Here is a 27,682-nt window from a genome sequence, read left to right as displayed (position 1 = left end):
GATCCAATCATGGGAAATGCTCTTGAGCCAACCTCAGAAGACAGGTAAGTACCTACTGCTGTCAGAGTCAGGTAATGGTATCTTAGCTGCAGACTACAGTTAATAGAATGCCAGGTTCCATTCAGCACAAACAACCTGAAAAAGCTCTAAAGAAAATGTGGTACGGAGGACAGATAACACCTGCTGTCTCTTAGGGGCTAGCTAAGAATCTGAAAGTAGAAAAGAGAGAATGTTATTCTTTAATATTGTTTTCATGGAATAATGCTTGGAAACTTCAAAATCAATATTGTTAAAACCCTGTTTCTGAAAAGGTACAAGGAGGTTCTGAAATAACTGCTACATGTACATTGACAGGAATTTTACACTTTGTCCTCAAGATAATGTGTAAGTAATCTGTTTCCTTGCTAACCAAGATGCCCCCCACCACAAAAATGAAGAAATGCTGGACTCACATTGGTGACATATTCGATATCCTTCCAAAGGATGCACTCCCTGGGGAAATCAGCCAAGTCTAGGAAGTGATCCACCACCACTTGGCCGATTAAGTCATGACGAGAGAACCTGTCAAAGTCGTACACAGAGAAGTGAAGCTTCCGTGCTTCAAGGTCATTGTAGGGAACCGGAAATAAAAACACTTCATCAAACACAGGGTTCAGGGTCTTTCTGTGAACTTTAGTCTGGTGTTTTGTTTTCCGATCAGGAAGCAAATAGATCTTGACATAAGGATCTGAAGTCCCAGAAAAGTCCTTGGCGGGCAAATTGACAGCTTTGTGAATCTTCACTATGAGCTGCTCTAAGTCACAGTCATATTTTAAAATGAAGTTCAGTTTCCCACAAGCCTTGCTGTTACTCCGTCTCCCGTCATCATTATCCAATGACCTCTGCTTATATAACTCTGGTTTAATTCTACCAATTCCAGTCAACTGTTCCTGTTTTTGAAGCTGCTGGATATTGAAGTCCGGGTTTGACAAGTTGAGTTGTCTTCGGATTGAATTATGCCTTGAATGAAGAGCAACACAGAACAAAGTTATAACCTTATTAGCTATGGGTCTCTCAGAAACTTTTGCCTGGGATGTAGGTAGACTGTTATATTTTGTCAGGAGCTTAGATCTGTGGGCCTTTTTTGTGTGTGTGTGGCCTAAATTCAAAATGCTCATCAGTGTGAGTAAGCTGCTCCATAAGGCTTGAAGCTCAAAACTGAGGCTTGGTATCAGGAAATGAACCTAGTAACATGTGACCTCAGAGCTTTAAAGGTTTAATATAGTTCCTAAACTGTCTAATATGCCATTAAAGAAGCTTATTCCTCTGGTGGAATGTAAAGATTTGTACAAACTGCTTTAAAAATAAAATTATTCAACTTTATATATAATATCATTCTGAAATGGAAATAGCCAAGTGTTGCCTTAAGAAGAATGAATCTTTCTCTAAATTACACTGAATTTCTTGCCACTGGCTTATAGCTTTATAAGGACATAAATTCTTACTGGTTCAAATCAAATCATTTCATCACAAGAACACAGCTTTTGCTCATGCAAAAATGTATATGACTGGGATGTGTCTGCATGCAGTGGATTGTGGTGGCTCTGACAGGTAGAAGTGACATAATTGGGATTGTGCTTTTGCTGTACACATGGGTGATTAGTGATCAAGAGGACAGGTTTTATTTCTGAAATAAACACTAATGGCACAAAAATTAAAGATGAGCTACTATAAATGCATGTAGGGATTCAACTGGAGATGGTTGGATAATGATACTTGCAAACTAAATATTTGCAACTGTAGTATAGTCTTCTTCACCCTGTAAGTGTATTGGTTTGGGTTAGAAGTTTCCCTAAAATTCTCTTGAAAGCCTGTCTGATCTGTGCGTGTCTTCCCAAGTTGAGAGAAGTAGTTATCACATACAAGGTTGTTTTTAAGGTTACTTTTGTTGTTTTTAGCTCAGAGTTTAGAGTCATTATATTGTATTGCATGCATTCGCTCAACAACCTTAATTAAAATAGCCTCTTTACTAGAAGGTGAAAGAGAACAGCTGGGATGTCTCTTAGGGATTGGTAAACAGTTGGAGAGGCAGAGTAAACATTTGAATTTGCCCTTCTCTTCCTTTCTTCAGACAATGAAATAAAGACGTAAAAATGGAATTAAGGGACCCCCAGACACGTTTGAAAGTATTCTCCCTTGTCACCACAGATATTGTTAGGCTGAGCATTCCTCTTTATCCTAAAATAGCCTCCTAATCACTAATCACCCACCTGGTATGACAAGAGTACCGTCACAGAGCTGTCACTGGTACCTGTCACATCTAACACAGTCCATAGCAAGCAGACATAGCCCAGTCACATACATTCCCACATGCACAAAAACTTTGTGATCTGAGAGTTGCTGAAGGGAGATTTTAATCTCTTTTAGAGAAATCCACACTCTTAAGGTTTCTCTGTATTTTATGATGTGGGTGGGCGGGGGAGGGAAGGCAGGAATTGCTGTTAAGCATCTAAAACTGGCTTTCTGAGCTAGTGCAGCCAGATCACTCCCTTGTCCAGAAGTGGAACCAATGTAGTGCTAGAATAGAGCTTGAGTCTCACTTTACTGGACTCTGTGGGCAGAAAGGACTGGGAGGCAGCAGAAAGTCACCTGCCATATGCAGAGGTCAGAATAGGCTGGTTACAAAAGAAACATTTTTTTCTTCAAAAAATGTCCATAATTGGGTCCTGCATCAGTTCCCACCCTTCTGGGTACTGTCTAGTAAGTGGTGCTGTTTACATGATAAAAGTGCATCCTCAATATCCACTGGATGCTCCTTCTCCAGATGAGTCTGTGGTGGACCAACAATTCTGTGTCTACACAGTCCAGTCCCAGACAATAATCTCATGTCAGCCCTAGGCCCTGTCACCCTGCTGCTCCGCAGATGGTTGCTGGGCAGACTGTGCATGACAATTTCCCTTTGAATTTTCTTAGTACTGGCGTTCAATTCATCACAGCAACATTTTGTCTTCACCCTTGTCTGTAGGACTAAATCTACCATAGTGGTTTTGCTTTTTGTTTGTTTGTTTTTTAGTTTTTTAGATGAAGTCTCACTGTTGTGGACTGGGGCTGAAGGGCAATGGCGCGATCTCGGCTCCCTGCAACCTCCACCTCCCGGGTTGAAGCAATTCTCCTACCTCAGCCTCCCAAATAGCTGGGATTACAGGCATGCGCCACCACACCTGGCTAATTTTGTATTTTTAGTAGAGACAGGGTTTCTCCATGTTGGTCAGGCTGGTCTCGAACTCCCAACCTCAGGTGATCCACCCAACTTAGCCTCCCAAAGTGCTGGGATTACAGGCGTTAGCCACTGTGCCTGGCCACCATAGTTTTAATTTTAATTTAAAATACATGGATTTGGCTACTTAGTAGTGTGACATATTCTGTTCTACATGTACATTTTCTTAGACATGAAATCTGAAGATAAATTGTCCCACATGCTCAGCTCTTCCTAACCAAAGTGGATTGCCAGCAGGGAGGCGGGGGTTGTTGATGTAGTTCAAAGACTGAAGAAAGATCCCATTCCCTGAGAACCCAATTGCACAGGAATCCCTCCAAAAATTCCCAATACAGCTGACCTCTTAAAAACCAATCACAAGCCGGGTGCAGTGGCTCATGCCTGTAATCCCAGCACTTTGGGAGGCCGAGGTGGGCGGATCACGAGGTCAGGAGATCGACACCATCCTGGCTAACACAGTGAAACCCCATCTCTGCTAAAAATACAAAAAAAGTAGCCAGGCGTGGTGGCAGGCACCTGTAGTCCCAGCTACTTGGGAGGCTGAGGCAGGAGAACAGCGTGAACCCGGGAGCCGGAGCTTGCAGTGAGTAGAGATTGTGCCACTGTACTCCAGCCTGGGCGACAGGGTGAGACTCCGTCTCAAAAAAAAAAAAAAAAAAAATCACAGTTATGGGCTAGGCGCAATGGCTCACACCTGTAATCTCAGCATTTTAGGAGGCCAAGGTGGGTGGATCACTTGAGGTCAGGAGTTCGAGACCAGCCTGGCCAACATAGTAAAACCCTGTCTCTACTAAAGATACAAAAATTAGCCAGGCATAGTGGCACACACCTGTAGTCCCAGCTACTTGGGAGGCTGAGGCAGGAGAATCGCTTAAACCCAGGTGGCAGAGGTTGCAGTGAGTGGAGATCACGCCACTACACTCCAGTCTGGGCAACAGAGAAAGACTCCATCTCAAAAAAACTCAAAAACCAAAAACCAAACAAGCAAACAAAAAACCAGTCACAGATATGAATACTATTATCTACTGAAACAGTTTACGTGATAATTTCATTCCCAACACTTTCCCCTCCATTCAGAATCACACTTACTCTTGGGAAATCAGTTGAATCTAACTGTAAGGTAGTGGCTTAAAGCAGATAGCAAAGACTGTAACTGGGCATGACAGGTTCTCACTCCTGGGGCTCCCTTTCAATCTCTTTCAGTTTCCATTCAGAAGAGAGTTAGAGTTTACTGGAGTGCGGTGAGAGGCACGGAAGAAGAGAGAAGCTTAAAAGAGCCAGAGAACCAGGGTAACTCATAACCTCCCTGTATAACCTCTGGAGGTCTGGGGGCTGAAAATAAGAAAGTGGAGCAGGGAGACTGCCCCAGGGGCGTAAAGGAGAAGAGGGGGTGGAGGAAATGGAAAATCAATATTCTATAGTTCTCATAGGCTACTCAAACAGAGGTGGGAAGAAAACGCAAGCCCAAAGCAAGAGGTAGGAAAGATACGGAATATAGAGCCATTACCTGAGCCTCCCCCACCCCAGGTGAGGTGGCTCTAAATGGTTAATGGAGGTGGTTTTGAGTGCAGTAAATGCGAGACTCCCAGGGCAAGGGTCTAGAATTTCAAAGCCACTGACTGACAAGGACAATGACATTGAGGGAATGTAGGAATTTGGCAAAGAGAGATCTGTGACTGAAGCAGACAGTCCTCTGAGTAGGTCTGGGGAGTCCCGTATTTTGGTGTTCTCAGGACTTAATGTGCACAATGAATGAAAAAAAGTGGACCCCAAGGACAGTGGGTCAGAAGGAAAGTTGAGAGATGATCTCCTGTACTAATAAGCCACACCCTAATGCTGTCGTAGAGAAGCTGGCTGCTGGGGTTGGAACTCTCAGCTTCCTCCACCTCCCATTCTCTCTCTGGGTGGGCAAAAGCTATTTTCCTCTCATGGAAGAAACAACAGAGAGAAAATAAAGATTAGACTTGGCTACCCCAGACCTAAGTGGGAAGAATAGCAGTTGAACCTGTGGAAAGCTTGAGTTCAAAGATAATTAACAAAATGTGCAAAGTAGATTTCCCAAAACAAACTCAAAAACATACTTTCATGCCTGGAGAAACCTGAGTCTTGTGCTGAGTTGCAGCCATAGTTCAGGAAAGGCCAGAATCCCAGAGGTACAAGGTTTTCTCCTCCTTTCCTTTCCTCAGATGTGAATTAACTAGTCCCAGCTCTAGGTTAGTCCCTAAAATATCACCCGAAAAGCCAACTATGTCGATCAGATCTTAAGAGACAGGACGTAATGGCAATTCAACAAATTCGAATTTGCAAAGCAGTGTCAAATGGGGCGGAAGGTGCAGAGAGGCAAAATATAGTCACCATCTTGAAGGAAATGGCTGTTCAGGCGGGTGATGAGATGGTTCCCCCACCAGAAGATGAGAGGGAGAAAGGCCTCTGGCTGAGGAAATTTTTATGAAGGAGATGATACTTGAGCTGGGCTTGTCTACTTAACTTGGCCTCATTCTTAGCCACCTCCAAGCTGATGCTGTAGACTTCAATAAAGACATTAAATCCATTTGCATCTTGGTCCCACCTCTCTAGCAGAATGGGACTTTCAGCTCTTCTGCCCCAGCAGCTTTTTCCAGAGTCCCTCACATACACCCACTGCATCTCTGAGTCCAGGCTCTGTACAAGCCAGCACTCATATCCCCAACACCCCTTCCATCGCGGGCTTTCATGTGCAGCCATGAACAAGTGCACCCTAATATATGTTCCTTCACTGCAGTGGCCCACCTCAGAGGTGAAACCTGACCTGTCCTTTCCCTGGTTCTCGGGCACCAGTGTCTACAAGGCTTCAGGATCCAAGGAGAAAAAAGAGAGAAGCAAATTGTGGTTTCAGAAATGTTACTGGTTTCTTTCCTATGTTCAAGTCAAGGCAGGGAATTATGGAAATGGTGGAGACAGGATGTTTTTCTTCAAAACTCCCCTGGTGATGAAGAAGAGAGAGTTAGGTTTTCCTGAACCACAGGCAGACACAGAAGAAGGGGAAATCCTGGATAGGGACAGACACAGTTAGTAGACTACAAGGGCAGGAGGAAGTGAAAATCTGAGGCTTTCTTGGGCTGAAGATTCAAGGGTTTCCAGCATAAGTGAGATAATGACGAGACAGGCATCAGGCCTTGGGGCCAGTGGAGGTGTGTTGTCAAGGGTAGGTGGATACACTGAGGCAAGACCTGCTTCCTCCCACTCCCTCCAAAGTTAAACAGATTTGAAACCTCGAATACTTTACCCTCCATAACTAAGATGAGCCTTTGTTCACCAAAACTTTCTCTACAGTAGCTCACGTCTTATGTCTCTTTTCATTCCCATTGATCCTAGCTGAGTTCAGGCCCTCAGACAGGCCCCTGTATACATCCAATCTTCACCACTGTCCCATGCATCTTACGCATTCTTTCCAGATTAATCTTCTAAAGAACAAATTGAGCACTTCAGTGTGTATAATTGGTGCTCTTGCTGTGGGTCTTTTGTGGGCAGGGTTATATATTTTTTCTCTCTTTATTGCCACCACCTAATATTGAATTTTGCCAAGCAAATGCTTGATATCTGTGTCTAGAGTAAATATAGAAATGCTATGGATATAATAGTTTCTGATAATTTAATCCCAGTAGAGAAAACACTTATTTACATATTATTTCGGGGTCTCATGGAAGTTGAGATAGGTCTAGGCAACTTCCACTTTTGAAGCAGTTAATTTAAATCTGAAGAAATAACTATAATTCAAAAATTATGTTTTAGATGTTTACATTGAACCAATGTTCTCACCACACAAAAATATAACTTAATAGAAATGTGCTACTCATAGTATAATTACATTCAATTTTTATGTACTATTTACTTGAGTTGTGGCCAGTCATGGGACCTAAATTTAGAGTGTGATGGTTATCTTCCTCCTTCAATTCTGTCAGCATATTTCTGTAACTCTATGGATTGCTTAATTCAGAGATAAGGTCAAAAACCTAATGTGGGGCTCTTAATGAATGTGAGACCTGGGACAAATGGCCTTCCGCCAGCCTCACACCATTATTACAGGCTCTGCTCAGTTTATACTTCTGGCCCTTTGTCATTCTTGTCAGAAGAGCATGAGAAAAGTGGCCTGATGTTGACCAATGTATTCTGTCAGTCATTCATGGAAAAAAGTCCTCCATGTGCCAGGTGGTGCTAGGGGCTGGATAGACAGGAAGAAACAAAACAGATGTGGTCTCTGAGCTCACAGAACTCAGTCTAGAGGGGAGTACAAGCAATAAAGAATCACTTAAAATAATTTAATCGTGTGAAGGCATGAAAACAAGGCAATGCGAGGGAGAATTAAAGTGGGAAGGAGTGGGGGACAGAACACAGACTTCAGATGGAGTGGCCGGGGAGACCTTTCTGAGAAGGTGATGTTTCAGCTAGGGCGTAAGGGAGGTAAAGGTCCCAAGAAGGACAAAAAAAGGAAAAGCATGCCTGGCTGAGGGAGCAACGTGTGAAGACCTCAAGGCAGGAAGGGGCTTGGGATGCTGAAGGAACTAAGAGAGAGGCTAGTGCAGCTGCAGTACAACAAGCTTCTTCCAGGCTGTCTCCTATTGAGTTCATGTTAAAAGTGTCCCCTAGGGTTCTGCAACATGGTGGCCCTGGCCATAAGGTGAGGCTGTTGGAAGCAGACTGTGGCAGTATTAAAATGCAGGGCCTTAATAGACCTGATAAGGGGTTTGTGGTGTGGTAATTGAAATTTTTGAAAAACTGAAGTGTTACATAAGACATCTGAGAAGGCTTGAGAAAAATAGGATGAACTTTCATCTTAGGACATGAATCAGGAAATGGATTAGATGGCCTTTCAAGGTTCCTTCTATTTTGGGGGTCCAGGGATTTTCATACATTTGGAGTAGAGAACTTTATAAAGCTCTGGAATTAAAAAATTCCGAGAAAATTGAAACATCCACATTTCCAGCATATTGAGTCACTGTACAAAAGGGACTTCATTCAAATCAAAAAGAATTGACAGGAATTTTGGATGGTACTAATAGTCACTGAAGAAACTAGACACCGAACATGTTTGATCTTGAAAGAACAACAGAAAGTCATTCTGACCAGAAACATTCTTAGAAGATAAAATAAAGCCCATCTTTAGGACATTTCAAAAAGGCACTGTGTCAGCCAAACATATCCAAGAACACATCCAAGCTGAAGAGGCCAGGTGAGGTTGAGATTTTTGATGTCAATGGTGTGACAGAAACTGTGCCAATCACAAGGATCCTGAAGACACCTTTAAATGGAGGCTGTGTCTTTCGTGCACTGGGAACCCTGAGACTGTGATCATGGCTGTCCTGAGATGGTGATAATGGCTGCAGGATGGAAGCAGTAAGACAGTGTCGGCAGGGAGAAGGTAAAGAACATAATGAGAAAGAAAAGAGAAGAAACAGTAACTGGAAAAGCAGACTGTTTAGAGCTTTCTCAGCAAAGCTTACCTTTCCCCTCCCCAAATATGGGTATCGAAAATGTTAAAGAAGAATGTTAAAAATGCTTTGAGGCATAAAGGAAATTTCATTCTCTTTTTCCTTTTTGTTAGCAAAGAGTGTGTATGTGTGTGTGCATTTTCTCATGATGCAACACAATCCTCAAAGAATTAGAAGACCATGTACTGCTCTTATTGTGGTGAGATCCTGAGACAAGGATATATATTTCCAGACAGACCCCATAAAACTAGGTCAGTAGTAATTTAGGTATGAATGTTTTAAATGCATAAAAATGCAAAGTGTCAGTATTAGGTCAAATGCAGCTAGAAAAGAGTAGTTTTCTTATAGTAGTTCAGATATTGCTAAACCTGATTTTTGCCATCAGAAAAGATAATGTAATTGCATGCCTTCAAAACTAAAATAAATCTGAACACAAAGTGCATTTTACAGGGATAATTCCTTCACTCTCCCTTTTAATTTTTTTCCTTCTACCCAATTTCTACAAATCAGTGGTGATAACAGTTATTTTTTAAGCAAATCCTTATTGCTATGCAGTATATTTATATACTTTCCCAGTATAAATATTGTGATAATTATAGTGGCATCATTGCTATCGGTTTGTTAGAATTATGGCAGAGTCCCCAGATCAAATCTAGTAAGATCACAGTACTACCATCATATATTGGAGGAACTCAGACCAGAAAAGTTACATGCAGAGTAGAACCAAATAGGGGGCAATTTCAATGGAAATTTCAATGGAGACTCTATCTAAAAGGCTTTAGCTATTGAAATACTGAAAGGATTTTATTATAAGTCTGCACATTGCATGAACTCTATGACAGCATCAAATAGAGCTCTAGTTCTATTTAAGTTTTAAATCTGAAGATAAATCCTAGTGATAAAATCTGAGGATTTCTTCTAAATCAAACGGCAGACAACTACCCATCTCCTCACAGAGGCATATTTTAGATTTGGCTCTTTGATTCAGAATTGAAAATGATGCTAAAATAAGTTTCTGAAACAATCAAATTAGAAACTGGCATATTCCATCCCACTTAATGAGAATGAGTGGAGCCTCTAGGATAAACTCGATTAACATAAAAAGGGTAAAGTCTTATTTCTGTTTCTGGAGAACAAACAGTAAATATTTTTTTAAAATACCTCCAAATTGTGTTTATACTTTCCAAATAACAGCACATGCTATTTCTCTGGCCATCACTCAGGCCATTATTTTAATTCTAAAGAAAGCTGCTTCCTGAGTCTCTTTTCCTGAAATATCTTATCAAAAATGAGTTTTTATATCCAGTGATTTAGAACTGGCTGCTTAGCCTCAAACACACTTTTGTGCAACATCTGAGCCTTGGGAGAGGCCATAATAGCAATACTAACAGCAAAATGGCAGCTCACATTTTGGAACATTTACTAGGTGCCAGACCTGTGCAAGCACATGTCATCATTTCATTCTTAAAACCACCTACAAATCAGTACTATCTACTCCTCTTTTGAAGAAGAGGAAATGGACAGATACGGAGTTTAAGTAATTTGTTCAATGTCACACATGTAAGTAAAGCCAATTCATTTGACTTGAGAGACCGCATCTTTTTTCACTGCATTATATTATTTCTCTACTGCTGAAGAGCATAAAGCATCCAGACAACGAAAAGAGAGTGACCTAGGTATCGGTACTCTGTAAGCCTTCCAAAGGCTGGAGACGGACAAAGACCTCCAGCCACATGGTGGAGTCTGAAGAGAGCCTGTGTGTGACTGTTAGGATATCAGATGCACAGGGAATAAATTCTAAAGCAGTAGGAGGGCAGCAGGGAAGAGTGGTTAAGAGCTCAGATTCTTGTGTTGGTTGAACCAGGGTTCAAATCCTGACCTGGGTATTTACATATACAGCTTTTTAAAAAATTTAATCGCCTTGACTTAAGTTTCTTCTGCTGTAAAATAAGAATGATAATAGTATACATTTCATGCTAAGTTGTGAGCTATAATAAAATATGAATATAAAGTTCTTATAGAGTACTTCACACATGCTGTCTTAATAATGTTAACTATTATTTTTATGAACTAAGTAGAGACCAAGGAGGGCGTAGGAAGCATGGAGTTTTCCCATATTCATGTCTCTGATACAGAACAGAAATCTGAAAGGTTACAGGCTCCTTGACCTATCAGTGCTATTGTTGCCAGAGAGGGGAATGGGGTGGTCCTTCCTTGCATTCAGAAAGGAGAAGGCATTACTGACCGAGCCGACGAGGTTGGCTCTGTGACTTGGCGCTGCACGCGGACGCCATGGGCACAGTTCTCCTGGATCTCCGTCTGGGTGGAGAGGGGAATGTCAGGGGAGGTGTGGCTGATCTTCATGGAGGAGTCAGGGCAGGGCGTGGGAGGGTCCAGGAAGTCCTCACTGTTCTCCTGCTCATTGGTCTCTGTGTCCATGTAGTTAAGAGGCTCCTGGTTGTTGTCTTTGCTACCAGAGGGCAGGCCTCGTTCTCGCCACGGAACCCAGCAGAGTTTCCAAGATACGAAGAGAGACACGCCAAAGAGAGCGAGACCACAGGCAGTGACCACAAGGGTCAGCAGGCTCACTGAGATATCTGCAAAGAAGCAAAGATCAAAGGTCAGTGTGGTCATTCCCCTCAAGCCCACCCATTGCACAGTGTGGGCAGAATGACCCTCTCATCCACTCATCCCTTGGGAGCCGACTGCGGAAGGCCATGCTGGGGCGCATGGCTGGGTTACTTAATTCTGGGGCGGTGACAATGAGAATTCATACACAAACCAGAGGACCAGTGAGCAGAAACACAGAGGAGGTACCATAGCATGCAAGCCATGTTTAGAAACAATAAACAGCCTGCTATGGCAAGAAAATGGATATATTCATGGGGACTAGAATGCCCTTCAAGTGAAATGAGACTCTATCCTACAGGCAGCACCAATCATTAATGTTTTTTGAGCAGGGCAGTTTAAAATGTCCTTAACAATTATTCTGTCATCTCAGAGAGCTGTATAATATAATTGGGGAATTGTGTAAGTCACAACTTTTTAAAATACGAGAAACTAGAGTGCTTTTTTGCTTCTATTTTTCCTATTAACTTTTAAGGTTCTAAGCAAAATGAAGCTCAAATCTTCTGTGAATTTTGCAGCTTCAAGAATAACCCCCACTCAGTGATAAGTCCTCAGGACGCAGGATAGAATATTGTAGTTTGGGTTTCCCCAGTAGCATACCCTAAAACAAGTATTAAAGGGCAAAGCATTATTTAGAAGGAGAAGGAAACACAGGAGAAGTGATCCAGAAAAGGAAGCCAATAAAAGGTACATTATCAAGCCAGTCCCTACAGTGAGGGAGTAAAGGTTAAGCCTGCTATGGAGGCTTAATACACCTCAGATATACCCCACCTAAGTGGCAAGGGATCCGAGGTATTACACATTAGCTCTCTTTAGTTATTAATTAGAGGGCATTTCTCAAAGGGCATTAAATTCCCATCATTTGAAACCTGCAGCCCAGATGAACAAAGTAAGCTTCAGTGGCCAGGAAAATCCCACATTGAAATCAATGCAGAGGCTGCACTGGAGGTCAACAGGCACACAATGAAGTGGTAAGGGGACATGGCAGGTAATGACAGCATCTGCTACATGGATCATGGACCACAGCCCCATGGCATCAGCAAGTCTTGGCAGTTCAGTATCCAGTGACTATGCCCCTAAGGTTCAAAACAGTTCACCCCCTCCAGGCTTCTGCCCCAGGCTACAGTAGAACCAGGGAGGCTGAGCATCAATCTGAATGCATTTCTGGCATTATGGTGGCTGTAAAATCCTTATGTTAAAGGACAACCCTGCCTGTCATTACAGTGCTTCATTACACTCTGGAGCCCCAAGGATTCTCCCCAGGGTTTGCCTCTACTGCCCATCATTAATATTTGCATTGCTTCAACCAAAGTTTTCTGAATGCCTACTACATGCCAAGTGCTACGCTAAGCTCTAGAGATATAATGAGGAACATGATAGGCGCACGCCATGTCTTCACAGATTCATATTCTAATGAAGGAGAAAATTAGAAATTAGTAAATGACTAATTGTGAGTTCTAAATAGTACTCACAATTTCAACTATGCACAGCACTGCCAACATACTATGATCTGTGACAAAGCTGTATTTCTGCTGAAGCATGCATGGGAACCCCTCCTGCAAGTCACTTACCTACTGAGTCAAGCTGAACAACTACCACCCACGTGCTTTTTAAGATGACTCTGAAGGTACTTGGTCATTCTTGTGAATTGATAAAACTGTTTATCAAAAATTGCTCTTAAAAGAAAGCCAGCTGCCAGGACTGTTGATGGATTTAACATACTTCCTCTTTGCCGCCCAATCAATCTTCACCCTTCTACTGAAACAATATTATATCTCTGTTTGAAAACACTGGGGTTGAAGTTTCAATATGGGTAACTCTGCAAATCTTTTTCACTTTTGTCTCCTCAAATCCCGCAGAAATGGGATAAGCAATGGAAAATAAGAAAGGGCATCATCAATTTGTCAGTTAACCGGGAACTTTGAGGAATATCTGGAATTGTTTTAAAAGAAAAGCCAACTACTGTTGAACATTTAACACAGGCAAATGAAGGGAGACTGAGAGAAAATAAAAATTAAAAATCCCCGGTGCAGAGCAACAGGCAGGGATGGGGGATAGGGAGTGGAGTCAGTGGGGTCAAAGTAAAAGGGGCTAGGAACTATACCTCACAGAGCCCAACATGAGGTGGGGAGGGCATGGATTGACCCCGGAGTCCACCTGGTTCTGACCGCTCACACAGGAGAGTAGACAATACGCTGGTGCAGACTTCTGTGATGGGTGATAGTGCTGGGGGACCACGAAGGAGGAAACCCTGTCCCAGGTAATCAGGCTGCAAACATCAATCCCCGCCCTCTCCAACACAAAATAGGCTCCACATAGCAGTGAAATCTCTTAATACATTCTGTAGTCTAAATGGAGACAAAACTTCTTCTCTACATTCTGTTAATCACTTCAGCTCTGTCCTGACACAGACACTGCTAGGAGACCACCACCAGCAAAGGCTGGAGAAGGGGCACACTGGGAGGCCATAGGATTTAGGAATGTGATGAGATAACTGTGTTATTAGTCACTCTGCCCTATCACAGGGCTCCTCTCCAAGGGAGAAGCATAAATCCCAATCCCCAATGTTGGTTTGGGCATATGACTTGCTCTGGCCAATGAAATACGAATGAATATGGCCCATGCCACCTTGAAGCAAAGGTCCCTTGTGCTCCCACATTCTGCATGAGAAAAGAGCTCTCAGATAAGAGCTGATCTTCCAGCCTGACTGCCATAATGAGAAGACTTGTGGCATTAGCCCAAAGTCCAAAACAAGGAGTAAACTTAAACTTGACTGACAACCTGGGGCAAAGCTACAGCTGATCCACAGATCCATTAGCAAAACCTAAATATTTAGTGTATTAAGTCACTAGGATTTTGAAGGGATGTTGGCACAGAAAAAAAAAAAAGGTAATTTGTGTAATCATATAATTTACTGTCCAAAGCTAGGACACTTTTAGGAGAGAAAAGGGGTTATATTAATAATTACATGGGGATAAGATACTTAACCTAGGATTGTCCAGGGAAAATTAGGATGTAGGGTCATCATAAACTTAAGAACCCCACGTGACCTCTGAACTCATCAGCTTAGTACAACATGACCTCTCAGGATTCACTTGGCATAGATAGCATGCTAAGTAAACTGAAGTTCTGCCTCACTTTAACTAGTAACCATAGGACCCCTGACCCAGTTTAAGAACAACTCCAGCCTGTTAGTTGACTACAGCTCATGCACTCACAAAACAGCCTGCTCAGAAGTCCAGTCGTGGGGGATCCAGAAGAGCAGAGATCTTGTCTATCTCAACACTGACTGCCAAGAATCTAAAAGAGTTCCTGGCACACAGTAGGCATTCAGTAAGTGATGAAGCCCATCTGAGGAGCCCTGTACCATCTGCTATGTCTACCTTGAATTATGGTTGTGCGGGTTGTGGCCTGTAAACTCTAGGGGGCACCAGTTACAGTCATAGTCATTACAGATTGTTGTGCATATTGTTATTTTTTAAATTGTGGCAAATGGCAGGAGTGGCTTTTTTTCTGATTTACACAAAGGTGCTGTGTGAGTTAGCAGTGGTCCAGAGAGAAATGCCTATAGGAAACACCAATAGTGACCTACACAGCCACACCAGACACCAAGCATAATTGTCTAGACTTCTGTTTAGAAATAGCTGAGTATGCCTTCTAGATAGTACATTTCTACCTTTCTCTTGTTTTTTTCAGAAAGAGGTGCTAGAAAGCTACTTTGGAATCACTAAGGCCATACTTCCCACCTCAGACCCATGACCTCCAAAAATGGAGAGGGAGCATCAGCTTAGAATCACAAGATGTTATTTCTTAAGTTAGGTGGTAGAAACATGACCATTTGTTTTATTATTAATTTTTACATGTGTTCATGAGATATATTATTGTCATTTATGGTATATCTCATTTTAAAAATTGAAAAATATATGACATTAAAAATAGTCGTGACATAATTTTTCTAAAGAACAGGAATAGCATAATTAGTGCTTTTATCCAAGAGTTGAGGTAATAGCCAGATAGTCCCTCAAGGAAGAAAAGAGGCAAATGGCAAACCAGTTCTGATCCAAATCCCTAGAAGTATTGCTGTTTTGGGGGTGACCGTGCATAAAACTATACCCAGAGCTGCATGGAGTGTATTCTTCCCAGGGAAGGTGTGGCATAGATGCCCTGTAATCACGCCTGTTTGTCAGAAACCTCTTCTACTGGCTATTAGCTCTAGCCATAAGACATGATGCATTGTAGCAACATCCCTAGCACACCAGATAGAAGACACCCATGACACCTTAGACCCAGCAGACATTCCAGCTGGACACCTGTAATACTAGAGGATTCATGCAAGCATTAAAAAAAAAAGTGGACCTGTATTAGAGTGACAGTGATTACTGGCCAACAAGTAAAAAATTTAAGCCCACATACTCACATGGATGAGAAAAATTGGTTGTCTTCCTAAACTGTGAAGGGCCAGGAAGAACACATAAACAGACAAAAAAAGAAAAATCACAGAAGAAATGGGCAAATCAACACCTCAAAAGAGGTAACCAAGCTGAGCCATCAGAATAAATGGCCCCTGACATGAAAGGAATTACAGTAATGCAAGAGGCAAATTAATTCATGTACTGAGATTTATAAAACAGCAACCAAGGGTGAGAATTGTGACTGCAGCAGTAACCAGAAAAAGACACCCTTGAGATCCAATCTGATCTAGAAGTAAAATAATGTGATTGGTGAAATAAAAGAAAAATTAAATAGAAAGCAAAGTCAAGGAACAGGTACTTGAACGTAGACCGAGAAAAACAAAACCAAACAAAACAGAGACTTGGGAAATTTAAATGAAAGATATGATATGTAGAGTATTTATCCAGGAGGTCTAATATTTAAATTTTCCAGAAGTGAGGACAGAGAGAATGAGAGAATGAAGGTGAGAGTCATCAAAGAAAAAAACAAAGTCCCCTAGAACTGAAGGACAACTTGATAGGGGTCCGCTGAGCATCTATAATAAAATATCACTACCTTAATTGCATTATTGTGAAATTTCAAAACATGAAGATTAGAGAAAGTCACAAAACTTAAGAGACAAAATGAATTTGAAAAAATAACAAAGAAATTAGAACCATAGTGGCATCAGAATTTTCACCAGAAACCGTAGATAATTGAATAATGCCTGCAAACTTCTGAGAAAAAATTACATTCAAACTAGAATTCTATACCCAAACATGATATCAATAAAGCGTGAGGGCTGAAAAAGTCATCTTTCAAAACAAGTCAGAAAAATTATTTTCAATGTATTTATCATAGCAAGTTACTTGAGGATGAATGTAGGAGATTAAAATGAGGCAGAAAACACAGTGTACAGGAAAAACTGTACTGAAGTTGGAAGACTGGTGGAAGGAAGTCCCAGCATGCGAGCTGAGCAACAGGCCTAGAGAGGGGCCAGTCTGGCCTGGACCAGCTACGTGATTGGGTTTAAAACACCATACAACTAAGACACATTGACAAAACAAGAAATGTTTTGAACTAAAAATGTAATAATATTAGAGATTATTGTTAATTATTTTAGGTATGATAATTGTATTGTGGTTATGTGTTCTAAATACATACAGAAATAGTCAAATGATATGTCCACAATTTGCTTCACATTATAGGTAAAATAACATTGACTATGAATTGATAATTGTTGAAACTGAGTTTTGAGTACATGGAGTTTATTATATTAACCTCTCTACTTTTAAATATGCTTGTCAATTTCCTGATGGAAAGTAAAAATAAAACATATTTTGGTAGGCGGAATCTCTGACTTCAATCTTAGATATTCTTATTTAATATGTCTTGGGTGAGGTCCAGAGTCTCCATTTTTAGCAAGCATCTCAACTCTGAATAAATCTGATCTCTCTCTCTCTCTCTCTCTCTCTCTGTCTCTCTCTCTCTCTCACACACACACACACACACACACCGTGGTTCAGAATACAAGACATTTTCCTGATCCTCAGATGATTGTGTGTGTGTCGGGGGGAGGGCTAATAAATATAATACTGGGAAATTTAGTTAGAAAATCAGCCCATGGAGAACTTGAGGATATCAATGGTGCTTTGTAGGGAAGGTGGTAATGTAATTAGAGAGTGGAAACAGGTGGGACCAGACAGCTCTGATGTTAAGTGTTTCAGATTTTGCTGAACCAATGAGGAAACATTGTATTAAGAATGAACACAATGAAATCTTACTGATAATCCAGAACAATTCATGCCACAATTACCTCATCAATATCCCTTTCACGTAAATACAAAGCCTTTATTTAATATCTTATTTTCTGTATTTTTAAACTTTATAAAATGAATGTGTCTCTCTTTTGCAATTTAAAAAGATAATATTCCTGTGAAACTAAAACTTCTCTAAAAATTAAAGTATATTTAAATAAAAAGAAAGAGACACAGGAAGAAGAAGGAGGAAGAAGAGGAGAGGAAGGAGGAGAAATTGTTGAGTTCAAGCATCATAATATTCTGGAATTATCCAGTGAAGGAGAACTTAGATCCATACACACCTCAACAGGCCAGAGGGCATCCTGAGTGGTGATCCTGCAACATCTTGAATAAGAAGCATGTAATAGATTCTAGTTTAAATCAGATACTTTTTGTTTAAATGATTGAACTTAAGTTGTCTGGGAAATGCAATATTGCCAAAACATTGTTATTTAATTATACTTCAGGCACCATAGCACAGTAGCTGTAAACACAGGTTATAGAATTATACAGTCAAGATCTGCATTTTAACATTGTGTAACCATAGATAAATTTTCTGTATCTTGTCTTGTCAAAGTAACATTGGGATAATAATAGTACCTATCTCTTAAGGGTTTAGTGAATATTTAGGAAGGTAGAAGTGCTCACTGAATGTAAGTTATTGTTTCTGTTTTTTTCATGAGGTATCTCAGGATTTGGCTGCTCCATATCAGACTTATTGCAAATAAATAATCATCTTGGTTACTAAATACTGAGGCTTCCTGCAGCTTTAAAAAATGGCCTGGCATCAAACCAATGTCAGGTGCTCAAAAGGTGCTTATTGAACTGAATTACTGAGGACAAGAGAAGGAGCTCCTATTGAGTACCTGATATTTGCTACGTAATGAATTAGGGATATAAAATAAATAAAACGAATCCTTGCCCTCAAGGAACTACTAATCAAGAAAATTTCAAGAGTGCTAGTTGCAATTTATAGAGTACTACTATAGCCTAGAAGTCAGGCATACATAAACCAATACATGGAGTTCAGAGAGGCCTTTTCATAAGACACAGAAATTGATACCAAGAAATGGGGGTGCTGTTGAAACAAATAAATACCTAAAAATATGAAAGCAGTTTTGAAATTATGTAATGGGTAGAAACTGGAAGAATTTTGAGGTGCATGCTTGAAAAAGCTTTCAGTGCCATGAATGGACCATTAAGAGCAATTCTGGTGCAGGCTCAGAAAGAAAAGAGGAGAGCTGTAGAGAAAGCCTCAAGCTTCTTGCAGAATACTTATGTGCCCATGACCAGAATGTTGGTAGTATATGAACAGTAAAGACCATTCTGATAAAGTCTCAGAGAGGAATGAAGAACATATTATTAGAAACTGGAAGAAAGGTGATCCTTGTTATAAAAAGACAAATAACTTTGCTGAATTGTGTTTATGTTCTGCTGTTTTGTGTAAGGTAGAACTTGGGAGCAATGAAACAGGATATTTAGTTGGGAGCAATGAAACGGGATATTTAGCTGAAGCTATTTCTAACCAAAGTTTTGAAGGTGCAGCTTGGCTCCTCCTAGCTGCTTATAGTAAAATGAAAGAGAGAATGACTTAAAGACAGAATTGTTAAGCAAAACAGAATGAGAATTTGTAGATTTAGAAAATTTTCAGTCTATCCATATTGCAAAAAATGAGAACCCACGTTTGGAAGAGGACACTAACAGTGTGGCCAACTGACTATTTAAGAGATTAGTATAGGTATGAACCACAAACTTAATCATCCACCCCAGCAGAGAAACTGCCAATTTGAACCAAAGGGGAAGGAAAAGAGAAGGAACGAAGGAAGGCTGTCAGATTTGGATTTTACAGGATGGGACCACAATGCTATTCAGCTGAGAACATTCACTATTTATCAAGAATCCTGAAGCAGATTCACAGATCATCAGGGCTGCCTCCTTGGTTTCAAAAGGGATGGCAATTGTCTTCCTTTCAATAGGCCAAATGGCCCCACTGAACTGAGAACCATGGGGAAAGGGCTGCCCAGAGATGTGGGTGTGTGGGCCATGTGGCAAAGCAGCTGGGGCAGAGCCACAGCCCCAGGCAGGCCCTCAGTCCCAGTGAGCCTGGGGGGAAGAATATTAAGCCAAAGAGGATTATTTTTGAGCCTTAGGACCTCATGGAGTTTGCCTTATACTTTGGACTTACCCAGGACCTGTTACCTCTTTCTTCTTTTCTGTTTCTCCATTTTGGAATGGAAATGTCCATCCTATGCCTTTTCACCATTGTATTTGGAAGCACATAACTTGTTTGGTTTCACAGGTTCACAGCTGGAAGAGCAATTTGCCTCAGGATAAATCATATTTTAAGTCTCATCCATATTTAATTTAGATAATATTTAGATGAGACTGGATTTTAGACTTTAGAGTTAATGCTGGAATGAGGTAAAACTTTTGGGGCTTTAGGGATGTAATGAATGTAGTTTGCAGTTAAGAAGGACATAGATTTTGGGTGGCTAGCAGTGGAATGATATAGATTTAATGCTTGTGTCCCCCCCAAATTCATATGTTGAGATCCCAACATCCAATATAATGGTATTAGGAGGTGGAGCCTTTGGGAGGTGATTAAGTAATGAAGGTGAAGCCCTCATGAATGGGATAAGCATCCTTATAAAAGAGACTTAAGAGAGTTCCCTCGCTCCTTCCACCATATGAGGACACAGAAAATATGCTGGTGCCTTGGTTTTGAATTTTCCAGTCTCCAGAACTGTGAGAAATAATTTTCTACTGTTTATAAGCCATCTAGTCCATGGCATTCTGTTATAGTAGCCCAAATAGACTTAGACACCATAGATGAGGAGTGAGCCAAATCCTACTTATTACTACTTCTCTTATACAAATATAAAACCCAGGTCATCTGTCATGGGGCCAAAAGACTTCAGCAGGAGAAAGAGAAAGTGAGGGCTTCTTTCTATGGCCATGCAAGTTGCACAGGGCACAACTTGCTGAGCTTTACATGGTGTCCCTGGGAAACAGCTTGTATATTCCAAGTGACCTAAGACCAGCTTTGCCATCATTTATATTTTGTGACCTTGGGTCACTGCCCCTCAGTGATCTTCCTCTATCACAACAGGTTTGGGCATAGCTCTCATATTATGTGGTTCTTGTGAAACTGCCATATGACTTGCAGTACACAACAATGTCTGTATCTAAGATGAAAACCACTATAATACTTCTCATTAGTGACCATAAGTCAGTGAGTGCTAATTAACTGAAGGCTAAAACTTAGGGCCATTCCTGCTTTTCATTCTTGCAGCAGACATGTATGTGGCTCTCTTAGCTCTGATTCATGGTGAAAATTGCAAGGATTAAGGAGCATTAACTTGGGTCTGCAGGGCCATACCATTTTTAAGACACTGAGCCAGGTAAACAGAGCACTCTGCTGCCTTAAATATAAGAAGTTTGAGGGCTAGTAAAATGAATTGGAACATGGAAATTGGCAAATGGCATTAAATGCAATTTTTTTTTTGTGACTGACACAGAGGGAAGAACATCTGAAATATGACTGTTTCTGGCTCTCTGATTCCTTCCTCAGAAGGCTGCCCAGATGATTCTGCCTATGTTAACTAAGGAGCTGGCCTAAAATTAGCATTGAGAGAACACTTTCTGTTATACCTTCTATTTGCAAAGTGCTGTCTCATCAGCGTGACCAGTTCCTCTTCACACTGGCATCACCACCCCTGCATTGCCCGGATGGGGCAGGGGTGCTGAAGCTAGACACTGACAGCCTGGAGCCATATACCCTAAGAGCCAGATTTAAGTTCTTGTGTCCATAACCCTGTTGCACCTGAGTCCCCACTGGCTGCCTAACAGGAAGGTTCAGGAATCATTATTAGGTTTGCTACTGGGTTTCTGCTTTCTTTTTACTCGATTGCTCCAGAAATTATTTAATTGGGGGAAAATCTACTTAAAAATATTTTACACCCACATAATTGGAAGTGCTTGCAAAATCTACAATGTTTTCTACACCATTGGATTCTGGCCTGTGCAGTGTAAATGGAAACACTCAGATGTGCTAGGATTCTTGTGAAATTACAGAAAATCTGATGTGCAGAGTTTTAGACCATTGAGACTTTTTGCTGAAAAGAACTGTGAAACCAAACTCAAGAACATGTAGGGACTGGGGACGGGCCAAAGAGGTCAACAACCCTCTGGTGTGTCCACAGGAAGTGGGATCCCAACCTGCCCTGTAGGGCTGTGTGGAGTTGGAGGGGAATGGGATTCAGGAAATGGAGACCAGCTTTGTGGCCTGCTGTGAGACTTTGGGCCGCCTGCACCCTCTCCTGGGCCATTTCTCACCTTTACAATGGGGGAAGAGATTTCTCCTAGCCTGGCTATGCACTCGCATCTGTATAAAGCCTGTCACGGTGCTTTCATAGTGTTGGCTGAAATTCTTTTTAAGCTTGGCACTACTATATTGGCTCAAATCTTTACACTTCCCACAGGACACTTTTCCACGCTTCTTCAGTGGATGTCATTTCCTTGGCCAGATCTTGTCTTGCTTTGATCAAATTCATGTTTTAATCTCTCATCTACCCTGTGGAACAAGATCAAAAGGCTGCTTATAATCACCTTTGTGAATGAGCATTTAGAAAAATCTCATAAAGCAATACATAATGTGGGAAAGGTTCTTCCCATTTTTGCCTTCCATGAGAAGTGACTTTTCCCTAAATGCTCCTGCTCACTTCTCTCACCCCTCACTTCTCCATTCCAAGAAGTGAGTTTTTTGATTGATTGGAAAGCCACACTCAGTCTTGCCTCTCCCTTCTATTTGACCTTCACCTTCCTACACAAGGCATGGTGCAATATTGGGATGTTTGTCCTTGCTCCAAACCCCAGGATTAGGCACACTTCACCTCCTGGCCTTCCTCAGGTATAGCTGGACACCTTCAGGACAAGGCCTTGATCCTTAAACACATGGCCATGCATGTGTTTAGAGAACAGAACTGCATACATGCTCTCTGCTAGCTGTACTTATGTTGGTATGGGCAGAAGACTTCCAGGCTTCTGTTGGCATGAAGAGAGTTACATGAGGAGATTTTTTTTTTTTTTTTTCCCCCAGAGCACAGCAGTTGAGCAAGACACAGGATATATGAGAAAATGACTTGGAGATTGGGTGCAGACTTGTTTTTAAACACATGTGAGACACTCCCTAGAGCCTTCTCATAGTTCTTGAAAGAAGGAGCAGAGCCCCTGGTGAGTCCTGGTGAGCTGTTGGGAGCAATGGGCCAATGCATTTTGTGTGTGAGTATCTGCAGGCTGCTCAGGTTCTCGGCATTTCAGTTTATAATTCTATGATTGTAAAACAATATTTTCTCTTTCAAATTAGAAACTTAAAATATCCTATACTCAAATAACACAGCATTTATATGTGCTGCCCTTTAGAGTCAAAGACTCTCTTCCAACATCTGATGAATACTGAAACCATGTCCTAACATTTGCATTTGAAGTCTTTCAGTAGGGAACTATGGAAGTTCCATTTACCATTGCAAATCTACTCTCCTCCACTCTCTTCCCAGCTTTGGGCCCTGTGAGGCTGACCTACATGGACTATAATAAGGGATTCCCTTGCATTTGCATTCTGTTGAGTTCAACCGAAAGGAGGCCCTAGAGGGATACTGGAGGGTGGCAGATGAGTGAAGTTATAGCATTTATTCCTCCAACTTTCTTCCCGCTAAGTCACCCCATTGCATGTGTCCCTCTACTAAAAGCCACAGCTCTTTTTTTGGGTTCTTTCAGGCCTGTGGATAGCAATGGCTCCCTACTATTACTAGCCCTGGAGTATTGCACTATCCTTTGCTCCTTTCGTTGAATCCTGACCATATCTTTGTTATATGTTCCTGTACTAAACTCTCCTCAAATTACCTAGTTTGACTATCACCCGTTTCCACTGGGACTCAGATTGATTCACTGTAGACTGAGTTGTTTCCTAACATACAAAATGAGATGAGCTTTTATATATTAAGGGGCTTCCAGATCTCATATTCTCAAATTGTGTGAGAAAATCTATCTCTAAAGTGTCTCCTACAACTTAGCAAGATACCTGCCACACCAGAGGAAATCAAATTTAATGAGTTACAAAATTCTAAGCTACATAACATTTCTATTTTATAACTATTCCTTACTCCACTAAAAATGTGATTTAGGAAAAAGAATTGGCAAAGAAGCTGTGTGTTTAAGTATATATACATATACAATAGGCATTAAGATTACATTTTCATCATGATTGAAAATGATACAGTGTTTCATGCTTCTCTAAACATTTAAGACTCCACAGAGGCAGAGCAGTATAGTAGAAGGAGCATTGGTTCTGGGACAAGCATCATGTATTAAATTAACCTCACAACATGTTGTATTGAGCTGCTGCTCATGGAGGTATTATATAACTGGGGCTGGAGTGGCCCATCCAGACTGTTTCAGGGAAATGAATCTTCAGAAGTTCTTAGTGCCTGATGATAGTTCCAAATAGTCTTGCTTCTATGGTCAATATTAACTTTAAAAGAGTCTCTCCTGAGAAATACTTCCAAGCTACAAGGTTGCCTAGTGTCAGAATAGAGAGTGGGCTCCTGGTTCAAAATTTTCCCTATTTTTTTCCTCATTTGTCTGTCTTGAACCCTTGTCTGTGGTTAAAAGCACAGACTTTGTTCCAAAGTAAAACTCCTTACTACTTGTACTGTTATACCTGAAACCCACCTCTACACCCCAGATCATGGATCTGTCTGTGCTGAAAGCATGGTCAGGTTTCGACTATTAGTATTTGGTTAAAAGCATAAGCTATTGTGTCTTTGTATTCAACTGTCAGCTTTCTACAAATAATATGATTTGAAGTCAATTTCCTTTTAGCAAATAATTCATGCTACTAAAATAAGATGGTTTCTTTTAAATTGTTAATTTTTATCAGTAGTCATGCATAGCAATTGGCATTTACTCATTAGAGTGATTATTAACAATGCCATATGACCAAGAAATGTAGTAATTGTTCTAAAAATCATTGATCAATAAAGAAAAATAATACTTAAGATTACAACACAGTTTACTCTTAAATCAAACTAGAAGATACAAAGAATACCAATTCTTTTCAAAAATGTTCTCCTCAGGCCTGCCCTCTCTGAGTTACAGAAATTCTGCATAACAGGCAGTGGACAGAGCTATAGCTATGAGCAGGCAGTGTTGTTTTTCCTAAGACATTTCTGTAATCTTCACTTCTCTTTAAACCAAGTAGAGTTTTTTATTCATGTTTTTAAAAACTGTAGCAAAATATACATAACATCAAATTTACCATTTTAACCATTTTAAAGTATAGTTCAGTGGTAATTAACTACATTTATCCTGTTGTGCTGTGGTAGTGGTGATCCACTATCCATCTCCAGAACATTTTCACCATCCCATGCTGAAACTCTGTACCTATTAAATACTAACTCCCTCCCCCAGACCCTGGTAACCACTGGTCTATTTTCTGTTTCTATGATAAACCAAGTTGTCTCATTTTACTGAAATCTGGTCCCTAGATAGGATCTTTGCCTTGCAAAGGTACATATGGAAGAACAGGAGCCAGAGTGCTCAGGCAGCTCCTGAACAAATACTGAGGAAAGAGGGGAGTCTGCAGCTCATCTCAAATGATGCTCTGGAGACTGAGGCAGGAAAGAGGGCTACAAATAGGTGTTTTACTAACATTTTCCAGATCCTCTGGCCCTATATGGAAATTTGCTCTCCTGAGGATGCACAGAACTTTTCACACTTTTCTGGGCATCCATCAGCATCCTGTATCACCAGGGGTCCAAGCAGCATTGCCATGAGACACTGTCTATAAAAAGCTGGGCTTGAGATAGAAGTGCCTCCCTAAACACCAGAAATGTGAGCACTGGAGACAGGAATAATGAAGACTCCAAAGAGCAGCCATAGAGAGAGCAGGGTTCTCACACCTGAAAGAGTGGAAGAAATTGAGGCTGCATCACTAGTGGGAGATCAGACAGTGGTCTATGGACAGAACAGAGGTTAGCAGACAACAAGGCAAAGAAAACAGGAGCAGCATCAGGAGACAGAAATAGTAAGAACAAGTATAAATGAGAAGGAGGACAAATGCAGTAGGCTCAGATGAAAGACAGCAAAGCCAAAAAAATGGCTCATTTTATGTAAGATGTTATTCTCCACCATATCCCCAATGGGGGACTCACAGGAAAACAAAAGAAGTAGTAGGACAGGGGTCCTTCCTATCTGTGGACAGATAAGGGGTAATGATCCAGTAGGCCTAGATATCCAGTGCTAATGTATCAGGCCCAAAAGGGCATGATATTCTGGAAGACATTTGGGTGATGTTCTGAAAGATATTTGGGTTAGATAATAATAAATGGAACAGAAATACAAGGTATTAGAAAGGATGAGACATTATCATAAAAATATAAGAGAAGAAAATCAACTAAGGAAGGGGAAGGTAGATGAAGAGTTTTTTTTTTTTTTTTTACAAATACATATAATGCCATAGTTTTACCAAATACCAACAATAGCCAGGTACATAGTCCCTTTCAAACCCTTCTGTCAAAGTACTTCTATGGAGTACTGCCCCTCCACCTCAAGAGTCTGGGGTCCCTCCCAGGGTTTCCCAGGCCCCTAACAGTTACATACTTATTTCCCACTATTGTGCCTCTAGGAGTCTGTGTCAGAAGACCCTTGGATAATCCTATAAAGCTAAGTGTAGGGAGCATCTCTGCCATCTGCCATGACGTTATGATGCTTCTCTCTACTGGGAACACATAGCTTGCTATTTATCACTTGGAAAACATGGTGCACAGGGCTTAAATAATGCCACTTCCATCAGCAAACTTATACAATATATAATAAGGAAACAATAAAAACATAAGGTGTTTGGTTGTCTTTTCATAAATTCCATATTGTCTTGGGAATTCCTAGATGTTTGCTGCTGTATAATTTGTTACAAGCTAGAAGAGAGCCATTATCTCATTGTCCCAAAATAAGAAAGAAAAAGTTGCAGTTAAAAGTCATCATTATTTATCATGTCATAAAAAAGGGATGAAGATTATCTCAAGAGGAAGATGCAATAGCCAGGTTATGAGTAAGAAACTTCAGCATGAGAGAATGCCTTCTCCCCTTCTAAGATAGTGAGTAACTCAATTTCTACTATGGCCTTCGAATAACTAAGGATAGAGACCACAACCACTAGTGAGCTGAGAAACCAGTGTGGGTGATAATATCCAATTATTACTTAATGTTGTCTTGAGAAGAAGTAGACATTGCTGAGACTGATGTTGGTCAGGGTCCTGAACTTTTCACTCAAGGACTTACAAAAATAACCACTAATTTAATATGGGCATTGATATGGTTTGGCTCTGTGTCCCCACCCAAATCTTATGTTGAATTGTAGTTCCCATAATCCCCACATATCATGGGAGTGACCCAGTGGGAAGAAATTGAATCATGGGGGTGGTTACCTCCATGCTGTTCTTGTGATAGAGAGTGAGTTCTCAAGAGATCTGATGGTTTTACAAGGGGCTTTCCCCCCCTTCACTCTGCACTTCTTGCTGCTGCCATGTGAAGAAAGGCGTGGTTGCTTCCCCTTCTGCCATGATTCTAAGTTTGCTGAGGCCTCCCCAGCCCTGCAGAACTGTGGGTCAATTAAACCTCTTTCCTTTATAAATTACCCAGTCTTGGGTATTTCTTCATGGCAGCATGAGAATGGACTATCACGGTAAATTGGTACCACAGAGAGTGAGGTGCTGCTATAAAGATATGTGAAAATATAAAAGTGACTTTGGAACTGGGTAACAGGCAGCGGTTGGAAGAGTTTGGAGGGCTCAGAAGAAGACAGGAAGATGTGGGAAAGTTTGGAACTTCCTGGAGACTTGTTGAATGGTTTTGACCAAAATGCTGATAGTGATATGGACAATGAAGTCCAGGCTGAGGTGGTCTCAGATAGAGATGAGGAACTTGTTGGAAACTGGAGTAAAGGTCACTCTTGCTATGCAAAGAGACTGGCAGCATTTTGCCCCTGCCCCAGAAAGCTGTGGAACTTTGAACTAGAAAGAGATAATTTAGGGTATCTGGTGGAA

The 27,682-nt window shown here is 41.0% G+C and overlaps 1 protein-coding gene across 2 annotated transcripts in view; it reads right to left on the bottom strand.

Moving 5' to 3' along the window:
• SYT9 (synaptotagmin 9) overlaps positions 1-27,682 on the bottom strand; it is a 216,508-nt gene that overhangs the window by 154,051 nt on the left and 34,775 nt on the right. For both annotated transcript variants that reach the window (XR_008620313.2, XM_003819106.5), the window contains exons 2-3: positions 10,970-11,321; positions 453-999 (exon numbers count right to left, since the gene is read on the bottom strand). Coding sequence is in view for 1 of the 2 variants with exons in the window: in XM_003819106.5 (XP_003819154.1) it covers positions 453-999; positions 10,970-11,321 (899 nt within the window). In the remaining variant the exon portion in view is untranslated. The remainder of the gene's footprint in view (positions 1-452; positions 1,000-10,969; positions 11,322-27,682) is intronic.

The sequence above is a fragment of the Pan paniscus genome, chromosome 9 (assembly GCF_029289425.2).
Source record: "Pan paniscus chromosome 9, NHGRI_mPanPan1-v2.0_pri, whole genome shotgun sequence".
Classification (NCBI taxonomy): Eukaryota; Metazoa; Chordata; class Mammalia; order Primates; family Hominidae; genus Pan; species Pan paniscus.
This window is presented reverse-complemented; position numbering and strand designations above follow the sequence as displayed.